General features: G+C 47.2%; 1 protein-coding gene across 1 annotated transcript; it reads left to right on the forward strand.

Moving 5' to 3' along the window:
- Window positions 1-292: 292 nt before the first annotated feature.
- LIPE (lipase E, hormone sensitive type) lies at window positions 293-14,056 on the forward strand. The gene is made up of 10 exons (XM_069742196.1): window positions 293-372; window positions 1,348-1,886; window positions 3,886-3,976; window positions 5,330-5,475; window positions 6,955-7,140; window positions 9,783-10,077; window positions 10,658-10,885; window positions 10,955-11,110; window positions 11,193-11,671; window positions 11,954-14,056. Exons 2-10 carry the CDS (start codon window positions 1,374-1,376, stop codon window positions 12,233-12,235), a joined length of 2,376 nt encoding a protein of 791 aa, XP_069598297.1. The 5' UTR covers window positions 293-372; window positions 1,348-1,373; the 3' UTR covers window positions 12,236-14,056.
- The last annotated feature ends 602 nt before the right edge of the window (window positions 14,057-14,658 follow it).

A 14,658-nucleotide genomic window follows, 5' to 3' on the forward strand; every position in this document is an offset into this window, starting at 1 on the left:
ATAACCTAGTAGATGAAGGTGATACAGATATAAGGTGGATTAAGTGGTGACTATTATAGGGGCCTGGTGCCCCCTCGTAGCCCCCCGTGATGGCAGACACAGGCGGTGGTATATTTAGCCAGGCTTGGACGTGTTATGTCAGCGCTGCGGGATTAAGCCAAGGGCAGACCGTGCTGGGGCAGTGCCAGGCGAGGTGCCCATATGTCATGCCGGCACGAGACTCCTTGACTTTCCAAGTGGGCAGCTCCAGCTGCGGCTCCCTCCTCCCCCTCTGGGTTTATAGCTGTGCGAGGAGGCGCTCATGGACATTGAGATGTCACTTTCCGAGCAAGCAAAGTCCAGACGAGGCGCCCGGGAGTAGTCTGAGCACAGGTATGATGATGGGGGCAGTGGTCCTCCTCGTCCCCCCTCTCCGCTGACACTTCTCAGATTATTGGGCTGTGGGTAGGGGGTTTAGATGGCGCAGCTGCTCCCCAGATGTGGGGGCCTCTGGGGCGATGGGAGCGGGCGCAGCAATAATCCGTGTATGGGAACGCTTCTCTCCGGATGCTTTCTGGACCTCCTTGAAATGGCTGATAACAGAGAACAATAGATTCATCTTCCCAACGACGACCTACCACAACCCCCACTTTCCGTTACTTAATTTGGGCAATAACCTAAAACATGGCTTCTATTCACGCTCCTCCAGATGCTCGGGGGGCCGACGTCCGCAGCTTTGGGAATCCAGGAAAGATGGGTGACAACCGACTCGGGCGCAGAATTGGCGGCTGTACTGGTTGTCACCCGACTCTTCCAGATCCCCGGGTGCTGGGGCAAAAATGGCGAAACTTCTTGTTCTTTAATTCACCCGCTGTACATCCATTAATTGATTCTTAATTTTTGATGCTTAAGTCATTTTAGATATTTATATTCTGATTTATTTATTTATTTTAATTTATTTTTTTCTAATTATTATTCTAATTCTAATATTATTCTAACTATTACTATTACTATTATTCTAATATTTATTATTCTAATTTATTTTTTATTTTTTTATTTATTTTTGGAATGAGGGAAAAAAAAGTTGATTTGAATGTTTTAGATTTTTTTTGCATTTTTTCCATATTTTTTTTTCCGCCCCCATATTTTTTGCATTTTTTTTTTTCATCTAGCGTCATGTACTATAATGCAGCGGTCTCCAGCCTGTGGCAGCACAACTCCCAGCATGTCATCCATTCTGGGAGACATCTTTCTGCACCCTTAGTGAATGCATTGTGTTCTTCCATAGGGATCCACGATCCCAAGTGATCGGTTCTGGCTCCCTCCCGTTGTTTCTCTCTAAGCTTTTTCACCCTTTGGTCTTTCTAGGTCTGGTGGTTGTGCCCCCCGAGCAGATGGACCCCCGGCCCCTGTTCCAGGCCGTGGACGCCCTGTGCCAGGACAACATCCTTCACTTCGGGGAGTCCGGCTCTGAGGTTTCCTCCCGGCTGGTGCAGGCGTTTTCCCGCATCCAAGAACAAGCCCGGGGACTGGAGCCTTCCCTGCGTGCCCTGGCTGCCGTGTGCCCGCTGTTTGACCTGGACCCCGACACCCCGGCCAATGGCTACCGCAGCCTGATGAAGGTGGTATTAGCCTGCGCCCAGCACATCCTACACAAGTGCCGCTACGTCACCACCAGCCGCCGCAGCCTCTTCTTCAGGGCCGCGCACAACTGCTCCGAGCTGGAGGCCTACGGCGCCGCTCTCACCCAACTCCGTGCCTTGCTCTGTTTCGCGCAACGCCTTCTCACCGCCAACCGTCACGGCGACCTGTTCTTCCGCCAGGAGCGAGGCTTGTCCGAAGAGTTCCTGAAGGAGTACAGCACCATGCACAAAGGCTGCTTCTATGGCCGCTGCCTCGGCTTCCAGGTGAGCGCAACAACATGGTCAACTCCCGAGGTCACTCGTGGCTTCTGATGATGCGCGAACATGCTCGTATGCTGACGCGAGTGTCTTCGCCGTGCTCGAAAAATACATTCGAGTCCCTGCAGCTCCATGTCTTGCGGCTTTTTGACAGCAGAGATTTCCTGTTTGTTAGGTAATCGCTGCACATACTCGACCATCTTTTTCGACCACGCTTTATCCGAGCATGTTCACTCATCACTATTGCCTTAGCGTAGGTCATCAATATCAGTTTCATGGGGGTCCGACACACATCATTCCTGGGTCACCCCATTTTCCATAGACTGTTACATATCAGCTGGTCGGCCGTTCCCTCTGGACCGCCAGTTCAGTTACTTTCCTCTGTGTATGGACACCTTTCCTTTAGGTGGTAGCACCCGTATATTATCATATTACATTACTCTCTGTATTCTGTCTTCTCGCTTTGTCCTTTCGCCCTCTCTCCACACTTCCCATAGACTGTTACATATCGGATGGTTGGCCGTTCCCTCTGGACCGCCAGTTCGGTTACTTTCCTCGGTGTATGGACACCTTTTCATTAGGTGGTAGCACCCGTATATTATTACATTACTCTCTGTATTCTGTCTTCTCGCTTTGTCCTATCGCCCTCTCTCCACACTTCCCATAGACTGTTACATATCAGATGGTCGGCCGTTCCCTCTTGACCACCAGTTCGGTTACTTTCCTCGGTGTATCGACACCTTTCCTTTAGGTGGTAGCACCCGTATATTATCATATTATTACATTACTCTCTGTATTCTGTCTTCTCGCTTTGTCCTTTCGCCCTCTCTCCACACTTCCCATAGACTGTTGCATATCAGATGGTCGGCCGTTCCCTCTGGACCGCCAGTTCGGTTACTTTCCTCTGTGTATGGACACCTTTCCTTTAGGTGGTAGCACTCGTATATTATATTATTACGTTACTCTCTATATTCTGTCTTCTCGCTTCGTCCTTTCGCCCTCTCTCCGCACTTTCCCCGGCTCTGTGCGTCGCCCGGCCTCGACCTTCACAGCAGCCTTGATCTTCTCTTGGCACGTGTGCCGCTGACATCACGGAGCGTTATCTGTGCCAGTGATAAGGCAGGACGGAGGTTGCACGGGTTTTCCCGATGCCGGGGACAGAACACATGAGTCAGCGGCAGAACGTCACATCAAGACACGTGCTTTTATGTTTGGATATTTCAAAAGGGAAAGGGACGCTTGAGTAATGCCGGGTGATCAAAAGGCCACGGCGTCAACTGGCCAAAACGTAGCCGGTTACTGGTGCCCTCATCCATACACAGTAGATGGCTATCGACCGAACGAGGGTTCAGACGGTTTTTCCCGTTTGTTCGGGACTCCTATAAACATTCGATTGTCGGCGAAACGCGTTATCGGTTGACATAAGTCTAATGTGTACGGGGGCTTGAGGTGCCGTAACTCGAGCAGATTTCCTACGATGGTTGAACAAGCCGACCGGTGAGCAGACGTTTGCCACACAGGCAGACGCAAGTGATCGGTAAGACGATGGTTGAAAATGATCGATTACTTATCACTTTGTGTAAAAGGAGCTTTTAGGCCAGGATTCACACCGGTGTTTCGCCGTCCTAGAAGGGTCACGTTTCCTCACCAAAAAATCTCTAGCCTTTGTCTAGTTTGGGTCAGGAGACCTGAGACCAAGTCCACGGACCGAGTTTGGTACTTGATCGGCGAAACACGGATGTGCGAAACCGGACTTAGGCTGGGGGGCATATGGCTAGCTAGTCTACAAAATATGGTGGGAGCTTTTCCAAACAACCTCGGGCCCCTTTTCCGTGTTGTGATCCCTTCGCACACTTCCTATACGTCTGACCCTTGACCCGTCCTCACCTGACTTTAATCCCTCATCCCGACCTTTGTCCCGACTTCTTCTAATCAGTTGATTTCTTCCTCTTCCCTCCCCCATTACCACACGTTCTTATTGCCAGTGTCTATCCTCTCTCCCCAGTTCACCCCGTCCATCCGCCCCTTCCTGCAGACCATCTCCATCGGCCTCGTGTCATTCGGAGAGAATTACAAGCGGCACGGATCCGGAATAAGTAAGTGTCCATATTGGATGGGGAGGGACCGTCCTAGCATGGCTTGCAGATTACTGACCTCGCATGCTGTGTATCCCCTGCATGGCGTATTGTGGCAAAGTGGTGACAAAGTTGTCTGCAGATTTGTTTTTCTCTTTATAGCAAGGAGAAATTAAAGGGAAAGTAGGGAATGATGGATAGATGTGTCATCTGACCCTCCAGCACGTTAGGTGTCGGGACACCCCACCTATACATTCAATCTGCGTCCGTCGTAGTGTTGTGATATCTCGCTGTATTCAAATCTTGGGTAAAATCTGCATTTACTGAAGACACGTTCTCCCATTACCGAGATAGGAGATGACAGTTGGTGCTCATCAGATTCTATGGATGAGGGAGGAGCTAGAGGAGTGGGAGGAGCTAGAGTCAGATAGACATTGTCCTGCAAGCTCCATAGAACTTCATGAGCACCAACTGTCACCTCCTGTCTCTATAACAGGAACTCTATTCACTGAAGAAGCTTTTTTAACCATCAATTGAGACTTTTGAGAGGGAAAGATCAGTCCCAGAGGAGAAAGAAGCAGATTTATCTGATAAAATATATTACAAAGTTTCTTATTTTCACATGTACTATTGATTTATAGAATAAAAATAGATAAAATAATAGTCTTGCAGATCCGAGTGTTGCTTAAGCGATAACATGATAATTCCCCTTTAAAGGCTTGCTGGCGGGTGACCTCAATGCTGTGGGCGCCCTCTTGTGGACTGTTCCTGAGCTGCAGTCTTTACCTTACTGCGTGGTCATTTCAGATTGTAGCTTTACATGGTCTCATACGTTGCAATAAAAAGGGGCTCCAGGGTTATCTTCCCCCTATATAAAAGATAGGAGTTAATTGTTCATTGCTTGGGGTCTTACTGCTGCAACCCGCAGAACATGTCTTCCACTCCATTCATTGTCTATGGGACTTCCGGAAATGGCTGAGCGCTGTACTCGCCTGTCCCATAAACGATGGGCCCTGATCTTGGGGTATATGGAGGACCCCCAGTAATCATTAAGTTATCCTCTATTCTATATAGAATAGTAATAAATGTCAGGTCCCTGCGGCTGCATGCTGTGCCCTCCTCCTCCATGCCCGTCGCTCTGTATAGCTGCATGTCTTGTGTACGGAGACCCTCGGTCTTTATTACAATGTGACCGTTTCCCCTCTTCCTCCTAATCACGCTCTCGCTGACAGCGGAGGGAGCACTCTCCACCTACTACGGTAAGCGTGGCGTGCCGCCGTACTGTGCCCGTGCTTCGGTAGTGTTAACACACGGGCAGAGTCTTTCATGTTCTGTCTGCCAGCTGGCTCACGCGCCTCTCATCCCTTCCGGAAGGTGTCGCCGCCAGCTCTTTCTTCATAAGCGGGAGGTACGCCATCGACCCCGAGCTTCGAGGAGCCGAGTTTGAGAGGATCACGCAGAATCTGGACGTAAACTTTTGGAAAACTTTCTGGAACATCACCGAGATGGAAGTGCTGACGGTGAGTAATCAAAATAAAATTCTTGGTCCGTATCGGACACTTAGTGTCTATGCACTGACTTTTCACGGACGTCCGTGTTATTGTTGGGGTTCGACAGCCCGAACAAAGCACAATCACAGCCATGCCCAGCATGTGGGAAAAAAATGTGGGGTTCGCTCAATTTTTGATAAGATAAAGCAGCTGTCAGCTTTATATTGGCTGGTTATCAAAAATAGAGGGGCCCCACACCATTTTTTTTTAAAGCTAGGCTAAGGGGACCCCACATATTATTTTTTTAGGGTCCATCCATTTTTCATAACCAGCAAAACCAAAGCAGACAGCTACGGGCTGATGATAATTTCCTGGGAAGCTTCATGGATATTGGCCCCTTCCAAGCATAGTAAGACCAATTCAAAGCTGTCTGCTTTCCCTTGGCTGGTTATTAAAAAAAAAAAGGGGGGGGATCCGTCATTTTTTTTTCATTCAGTTATTATTTTTTGTTCATTTATTCATTTATTAGTAATGAATTAAAAAAAAACAATGTGGGGTCCTTTCTATTTTTAATAACCTGCTAAGGCAAAGCAGACAGCTGTGGGCTGATGTTAAAAGGCGGGGAAGGTCCATGGATATTGGGCCATTCCCAACCTACAAATATCAGCCTGCTGCCGCCCCAGAAGTGGCGCATCATATTTGACGCGCCAATTCTGGCACTTAGCCTCACCACTTTCCGACTGCCCTGGTGCGGTGTCAATCGGGGTAATTGTTTTTGGGGTCAGTGATGGAGAGGTGTCAGTCAGACACCCCCATTACTAACTCAGTAGTAAAAAATAAACACGCACAGAAAAAATATGTTTGAAATAAAGACCCCCCACATTAACTCTCATTCACCAACGTATTAATAAAATGATCCCATGAAGTAATCAGCATTCATCTTCTTCTTTATCTCCAGCATCTGTGAATAGCAGTAAAGCTACCGCTATGCACTGGCGCCGGCTGATGACTACTCTCATCAGCATCGCTGGTCTGGCTGGTTTCAGCAAGAGCAGGCGACGCTGATGACAGTAGTAGTCATCAGCCGACCAGAAATAACCTTGTCACAGCCACTGGTTCACACGCTCTCCTCTTTGTGACAACCCCCAGCGGCGGTCACCGGTGGCGACTTCGGTAAGGTTGCCACCGGTTAGAGCTGCTGTTTACCTTGCTGTTAAACGTAGGACAGGATGGGAACCGCCGGATGTTCGGACCCCCCCATTCACTTGAAAGGGGTTTGGTATCTAGTTCGGGTACCACTCTGGTACCTGAACTTTTTTTCTCAAGTTCGGCTGAACCCGACAGATCCAAACATCTGCGCGCCTGCAATGGTAACAAAGTCTTATTCACTGACAGCAAGCGGGGGTCTTGATAAGAGTGAAGCCGATAAATCGTTATTCATGTAAAAGCAAAAAAAAATCTATATTGTTTTCCTAATTGGATCCGTATTTTTCTCGTCTTTCCTTGCAGTCTATAGTTGGGATAGCATCCACAACCGTACGCATCAACAAGACCCTCTCTGTGCCCCCCGAGCCGCTGGAGATGCCTCTGTCTTCGGATCCACAGCGCACGGTCACCATTAATCCACCCGTCGCTCATTCAGGACCCGGCCCGGTTCACATGCGGCTCATATCCTACCAGCTGCGGGAGGGACAGGTAGGCGACCCGGAAACGACAGACCCATAGGTACAACTGCGAGATCTTCTGGAGCCGGTGTAAGGGCGCGTTCACACTCCAGTACTTCTCATGTATTCGATCGGCCACAAAGCACGTGGACCCCCAATCATTTAACACGTCGGCTTTTTCTAAAAGGGTCTGTTCAGTGCAGATCTCGTCATCATGCAAGATTGATGGCCGCGGGGTCCGGCAGGGAAGGTGGCTTGTGAACGTCTGCTGAGAGCGGGCGCTGGCATGCCGCCTTCCCTGCCGATCTGATATAATACAGTAATGTCCCATCCTGGGACTATGGGAAAAAGTTTTACAAAATTTTTTCACAAAGTGTAAATATATTAAAAATATATGTAAATATATTAAAAATATATGTATATCCTTAAATAAAGAAAAATAAATATTTTTCCAATAAATATATATATATATATATATATATATATTTATTTATGTAAATAAAAAAACAAAACTATAAAAATACACATTTGGCATCGCCGCGTCCGTAACGACCCCGCTCTATAAAACTGTCCCACTGGTTAACCCCTTCAGTAAAAACCATTAAAAAAGTCAAAAAACAACGCTTTATCATCATACCGCCGAACAAAAAGTACAATAAACGCGATCAAAAAGACGGATGTAAATAAACATGGTACCGCTGAAAGCGTCATCTTGTCCCGCAAAAAAACAAGCTGCCGTACAGCATCATCAGCAGAAAAATTAAAAAGTTGTAGCCCTCAGAATAAAGGGATGCAAAAATAATTTTTTTCCATAAAATAGTTTTTATCGTGTAAAAAGCGCCAAAACCTAAAAAAAAAGATATAAATGAGGCATCGCTGTAACTACTGACGCGAAGAATAAAGCTATCGTACCAATTTTACCACGCGCGGAATATATATATAAAAAAAGGAATTCCCGAATTGCTGGTTTTTATTCATTCTGTCTCCCAAAAAATCAGATCAAAGCGATCAAAAAATGTCATGTGCCTGAAAATGATACCAATAAAAAAAAAAAAAGTCAGCTCGTCCCGCACAAAACAAGCCTTCCCATGACTCTGGGTCAAAATATGGATAAATTATAGCTCTCAAAATGTGGTGATGCAAAAACTAGTTTTTGCAATAAAAAGCGTCTTTTAGTGTGTGACGGCTGCCAAACAAAAACCCGCTATAAATCTGGTACCGCTGCAATCGCACCGACCCGAAGAATAAAGTCACCTAATCACTTATACTGCATGAGGAACGGCGTAAAAAAAATAAAAAACAATTCTTCACCTGCTGTTGATTTTTTTTCATTCTGCCTCCCAAAGATCACAGTAAGGCTCGGCGCACATTTATCCTGCACTCTGCGCTGAGCACTTACATTGGGGTTTCCGTGTAAATCTCTGAAATACGTGATTCAGACGGGAAGATTCCCTATAATGAGGCAGATGGAGGCACTGTGGGCGCCATAGGACCTGTGATCTGGCGGTGTCCGTCTTTTTAGGATTGCGTAAAATCGCAGTCCACCACAGTTTTGTGCACTTCTCAAAAGGACACAGCTGAACAGAGGCCAGACGGAGTGTAGGATAACTCTGCTGCCTCATTATAGTGAATGGATCCATCGGGGTCTTCATTTGTCACGTCACACGTCCGATTTAGATGGAAACTCCAAAGTGCTCAGCGTAGAGCGCTGGATAAATGTTATGTAAAATCTTCAAATGCGACATGGCGTCTGTCAATTATTCCAGCATATTTTACAATTAAAAAATCAAATCACACTCCTTCCCTTCCGAGCCCTGCCGTGCGCCCAAACAGTAATTTTCCCCCACATACGGCGTATTCAGGAGAAATCGCACAACAAATTGTATGGTCCCATTTTCTCTTGTTAGTTACCCTTGCAAAAGTCAAAAAAGTTACGTCTAAAGGAAAAATTTAGTGAACGAAAAGTAAATGTTTATTTTTTTTGTCTTCCACATTCCGGAAATTTCCTGTGAAGCACCTGAAGGGTTAATGAACTTCTTGAACTTGGTTTTAAGCACCTTGAGGGGCGCGGTTTTTAGAATGGTGTCATTTTGGGTTATTTTCTGTCATATAGACCCCTCAAACTGACTTCAAATGTGTAGGTGGTGCCTAAAACACAAGTCATATCAAATAAATGTTACCACTAACATAGTACAATATGTCACGAAAAAACAATCTCAGAATCATCAGGATCCGTTGAAGCGTTCCAGAGTTATGACCTCAAAGGGACACTGGTCAGAATTGTAAAAAGAGTTTTCCAAAAGTTTTTTTTAAAACATTCACACATAGATTCAGTTTTTAAATCCATCCAAAATGGACCATGTGGCGCCATTTATTTATTTTTTTGATGGACATTTAGCGATGAATCATTTGATAACTGATGGAAGCGTCTTCCGTTTTTCATTAACCTCTATGGCCGAGTCCGATTTGCAGAAATAGAGGAGATTCGGGCACATGCTGGGTCTGTTGGAGCAGAAACATGGAGCCTTCGAAAATAAGAAAAAAATTAAAAAAATGGTTAGTTAGGGGCGTTGCCGTACACCAGACCTCTCGTAGTCCATTTCTAAAACCCCTTTAAGAGATGTCAGACATAAGTATATCGTGATTTCTTAAAATGTTTCCTCTTTGTTGCAGGAGAGTGAAGAACTTGGCGCTTTCACTAAACCCGAGGGTCCGCTGAGCCTGGACCTTCGCCTCAGATCCCGTCCTGCTGCGCTCTCTCCTGACCTGATTATTCACTTCCATGGTGGGGGCTTTGTAGCCCAGACTTCCAAATCCCATGAACCCTACCTGAGGACATGGGCTCAGGAACTGGAAGCTCCGATCTTGTCCGTAGATTACTCCCTGGCCCCTGAGGCTCCTTTCCCGAGAGCCCTGGAGGAATGCTTCTACGCTTACTGCTGGGCACTGAAACACTGCCGCCTCCTCGGTGAGTGCAAACCTATACATATAAATGCGATTATGTGTTCACAACTACTGTAATAATACTGCCCTCTATGTATGAGAATATAACTACTATAATACTGCCCTCTATGTATGAGAATATAACTACTATAATACTGCCCACTATGTACAGGAATATAACTACTATAATACTGCCCCCTATGTACAAGAATATAACTACTATAATACTGCTCCTATGTACAAGACTATAACTACTATAATACTGCTCCTATGTACAAGAATATATCTACTATAATACTGCCCCTATGTACAAGACTATAACTACTATAATACTGCTCCTATGTACAAGAATATAACTACTATAATACTGCCCCATATGTACAAGAATATAACTACTATAATACTGCTCCTATGTACAAGAATATAACTACTATAATACTGCCCCTATGTACAAGAATATAACTACTATAATACTGCCCCTATGTACTAATATATAACTACTATAATACTGCCTCTATGTGCAAGAATATAACTACTATAATACTGCCCCTATGTACTAATATATAACCAGCACTGCAGGTTTTTGATGTGTTCATCTCTTGCAGGCTCCACGGGGGAGAGGATATGTCTGGCCGGTGACAGCGCCGGCGGTAACCTTTGCATCACAGTGTCGCTCCGTGCCGCCTCTGTTGGGGTCAGATTACCTGACGGTATTATGGTTGCCTACCCCGCCACCTTACTGCAGGCTACGGCATCGCCTTCCCGCCTTCTTACCTTGATGGACCCGTTACTGCCCCTCAGTGTTCTATCAAAATGTCTGAGCGCCTATGCCGGTAAGTGAACTGTCAGTACAGTACGCGCACCCCCGGCCATACCTGCGCTGATTACCTTGTCTCCTCCAGGCACCGAGCGCGTCCCAGTAGAAGAGCGAGTGTTTGAGAGGCAGAGCGCGGTCAGTCAGGTGACGCGAGGGACGGCGCTGTTCCTCCGAGACATCCGGCAAGGTGCTGCCTCCTGGCTGAGCACTCTAATGGAGGGCAACAAGGAGAAGGGTCCCGGTAAGTGACTGGAGCTGTGAAGATGATGGGTTGAGTTGTACGTGGCCGCATAGGTAAATATAGGGAAATATCCTTATTTCAGAAATGGTCAGGAAAAGCGTATCGGAGGCGGCACTGGACATGGCGGACGGGATTAACAGACACGTGTCGCTGAAGAGCAGGACCACCCAGGATCTCAGCCTGAGCCTGCAGAACGGACTAATAGGATCACAGTGCAGCGCAGGAAGGACCCCGCTGTCCGCACCCTCCGCCCCGTCCAGCCCTAGCGAACTGCCTTCTCCAGCCAGCCCCCAGGAACAGGTCAATTTCTTTCTGCCGGAGAACGAACCCACGACGCACTCCAAGGAGAACATTCCCCCTGTGCTCTTACCCGAGGACCGAACATCTCTGCCCCCCAACTCTCCATCCATAGGGTTCCCCGAAGGATTCGAGCCGCTGCGCTCCCAGAGCGGAGTCGCCAACATGACCCTACAGACGTCTGCCATTGTGCACAACCCCTACATGTCGCCTCTCCTGGCCCCTGACAGCATGCTGCAAGGGCTCCCGCCGGTGCACATCGTGGTGAGTAAGACCACCCAAACCCTTATGGTACCTGCTAGTTCTCGTGTCTCTAGTGCCCCCTGTCGAAAGGGTTCATTATGTTAAAGGGTCAAACGTTGACTTCTAAAGGCGGCTTCCTTCCTTCTAGAGGAGCAATAGTTCGCATTCGCTGGCCGATAAGGCGCCTTTCGTCTTCTCCATAGACTTATGCATTGAACATAAAAATATGTTTCCCCTTCTCAGCCGTCCTTATAGCGGCCCACAATGCCCCGTCTCATGCCCGCCGAATCTCTCTCCTCACAGGCTTGCGCCCTGGACCCGATGCTGGACGACTCTGTGATGTTCGCCAAGAGGCTGCGCTCCCTTAACCGCCCGGTGACCCTAAAGGTGGTTGAAGATCTCCCTCACGGCTTCCTGACCCTCTCCCAGCTTTCACAAGAGACCCGAAACGCCACCAACGTGTGCATAGAGCGCATCCGGCAAATTCTCAGAGAGGAGCCAACCGCCGCTGCGCCCAGAAAACACCGTAAGCTGGAGCGGACCCTGGGGAAGAGCCCGGTGACCGAGCGAGAGATCGGTGCTTGAAACCATAAAGTGCAATAATGAACTCGTCGTTCTCATCCGGGTAACCAATTACCAGCAGACGCAGAAGGGGGCCCGATGGGTTATACTGGGTGTGTGCAGTGGGATAGGGGAGGAAAGTGCCCTGTCCACCTCATATGTCCTCATGGCCAGGCCCGGGCCTAAGGGGGCAGTGTACCAAGAGCGGGAATATTACTGTGCAATTTTCTGGTGCAGACAATGGTGGAAATGGATTTAGATGTGGCCCATGAGCCCCGGGGGGCATTCACAACATTGCAGTGAGATCAGATCTGTTTACCTCTGTTACTCGGTGTTATAGATGTTCTGGATGCACTTGGCGTGACCAGAAGTCCGGTCCGTGCCATCACGTCTTCTCGTCATTGCTCGCGTTGTGTCCTAAGACCTTTACGACCCGAGTCGTTACCTAAAATGAAGACATAAAGTGGGGGGGGGAGGATAGCTTTACTTTGTCCGACCAGAGATCCCGAGAACCAAGCTCTTTCGAGTCTCCTCTCGAATCATGCTTCAATCATTGTCTATGGGCCGGCCCGACAGCTGAGACTCCAAGGACCTGTTCCTGCGCAGCTACCACCGACACCGCAGCGAATAGTCAGAAACGGCACAGTGGTGACTAAAGGGGTCCTTGGTGTTACCCTACATGACATCTATTACCAAACCAGAGCATACGGACGCTTGTGAATTAAAGGGGTGACCTCTTTATTTTAAGTTTACCTTCGTTTTTTATACTTTTGATCAGTATTATATACAGGAGCACATCCAATATGGCCGGTGGGGTGACGTTTAACGTTTTTGTTTTGTTATTGGCACTTCTCACAATTAATCTCTGGGACAAAAAAAGTGCAAGCGAACAAATGACATGGTGGATATATATATATATATTTTTGAGGGGATTTTTTTTTGACGGTTGTAATGATTGTTGAAACGCGTAAAAAAAAGACGTTTTTATTTCTTGTTTTACACACGGAACTTATGTTTACGTAGATCTCGACCAGAGAGATTTGACCGTCACCTTCGTCTTTAACCTCAGCCTGAACCTGGTGTCGACAGGTTCTCTGCCTTTTGGGTCGGTTCTAGAGTTGAACAAAAAGATCATTCGCCCGGACCCTGATCCAGTAGATCTTTGGATTTGGGATGGTGGGCCGCATCTGATTCCTGCGAACCCCCTCTTTCCCGCCAGCAGTCTAATCGGAAGAGGCACCAGGGATGTCGACGGGTACGAGGAACGTCGGCACGGTTCAGGTCTACCGACATGGCCACTTGAATCGGGGTCCTGGCAATCTGGGTTTTGCTCAACTCTAGGTCCCGGAATGGCCATTACAACAATCTCAATTTTCAGCAGCTGCAAAACTACAACTCCCAGCATGCCCCGTTAGTTTGGGGGGGATCTTTTGAGACTATTTTATAGGGCACTTAAAGGGAAAATCTTGCACCGTAAGGTCAGATTAACAATACAGTAACCAGTGAGCATTAATATTCTATTTATTCTGTATCTAACTCACCAGCTGTATCCTATGAACAAATATTGTATATACCACACCTGTAATTCTGTATATACACCTCTAGACTCCCTTGTATATACCTGTAAACACATAAGTGTATATATCCAGGCCTATACCGAAGTGTAAATACCGATATATATTTTTATGTACATTTTCTTCTCGTCGCTCAGACGCGCGCCGTCTGAGCTGATCGTCTCGTCTGAGCTCTTTTATATACCGCACTCCCAGCTCTTATACAGCGGGGAAAATCTTATTTTTCTGTGGTTGGTTTTTACCTGTGAATAAAAAAAAATTCTATACCCAACGTCTCGACTCCTCTCTTATTATATAAAGGGAAGCGGCAGGTTAAGAGTTTGAGGGATTCGTTCGTAAAGCGAACCTGTAATCTGATGCTAAAGAGACGTAGGAGCCGAGCAGATTAATATATACCCTTTCTGGCAAAAGATTCAGTATAACCTGTATTTTTATTGGATTAAAATCCCCTGCTCTTTCTTTGCTTCGGAGTCCAGTGGGCGGTCTTATATGTATAGGAGGTGTCAACCACTGATTGGGGACCGCCCACTGGACTCCAAAGCAGAGAAAGAATAGTGGTTTGCACAAGCTATATTAAATCTGTTCCCACAAAACTATATAAATCAATCTGCTCAGCTCCTCCTGCTCTGTATCATGGGGCCTGCAGATCCGGCACCATGAATAATGTGACAGGTTCAAAGGGCGATTTGCATTACCGCACTGTCTGAATCCGAGGTTTAGCGTGTGGAGGGGGCGCAGGAGTCGAATTCACACACTGTAAATCCCGGTTGTGTTACAGAGCCGACATCTGTTTCCAACAGCAGCAAGAGGAACTTCAGCTTCAGTTCCTGCTGTTACCCACTTAGGTGCTGCTGTTACCCACTTAGGTGCTGC

Source organism: Ranitomeya imitator, chromosome 10, assembly GCF_032444005.1.
Source record: "Ranitomeya imitator isolate aRanImi1 chromosome 10, aRanImi1.pri, whole genome shotgun sequence".
NCBI classification, from domain to species: domain Eukaryota; kingdom Metazoa; phylum Chordata; class Amphibia; order Anura; family Dendrobatidae; genus Ranitomeya; species Ranitomeya imitator.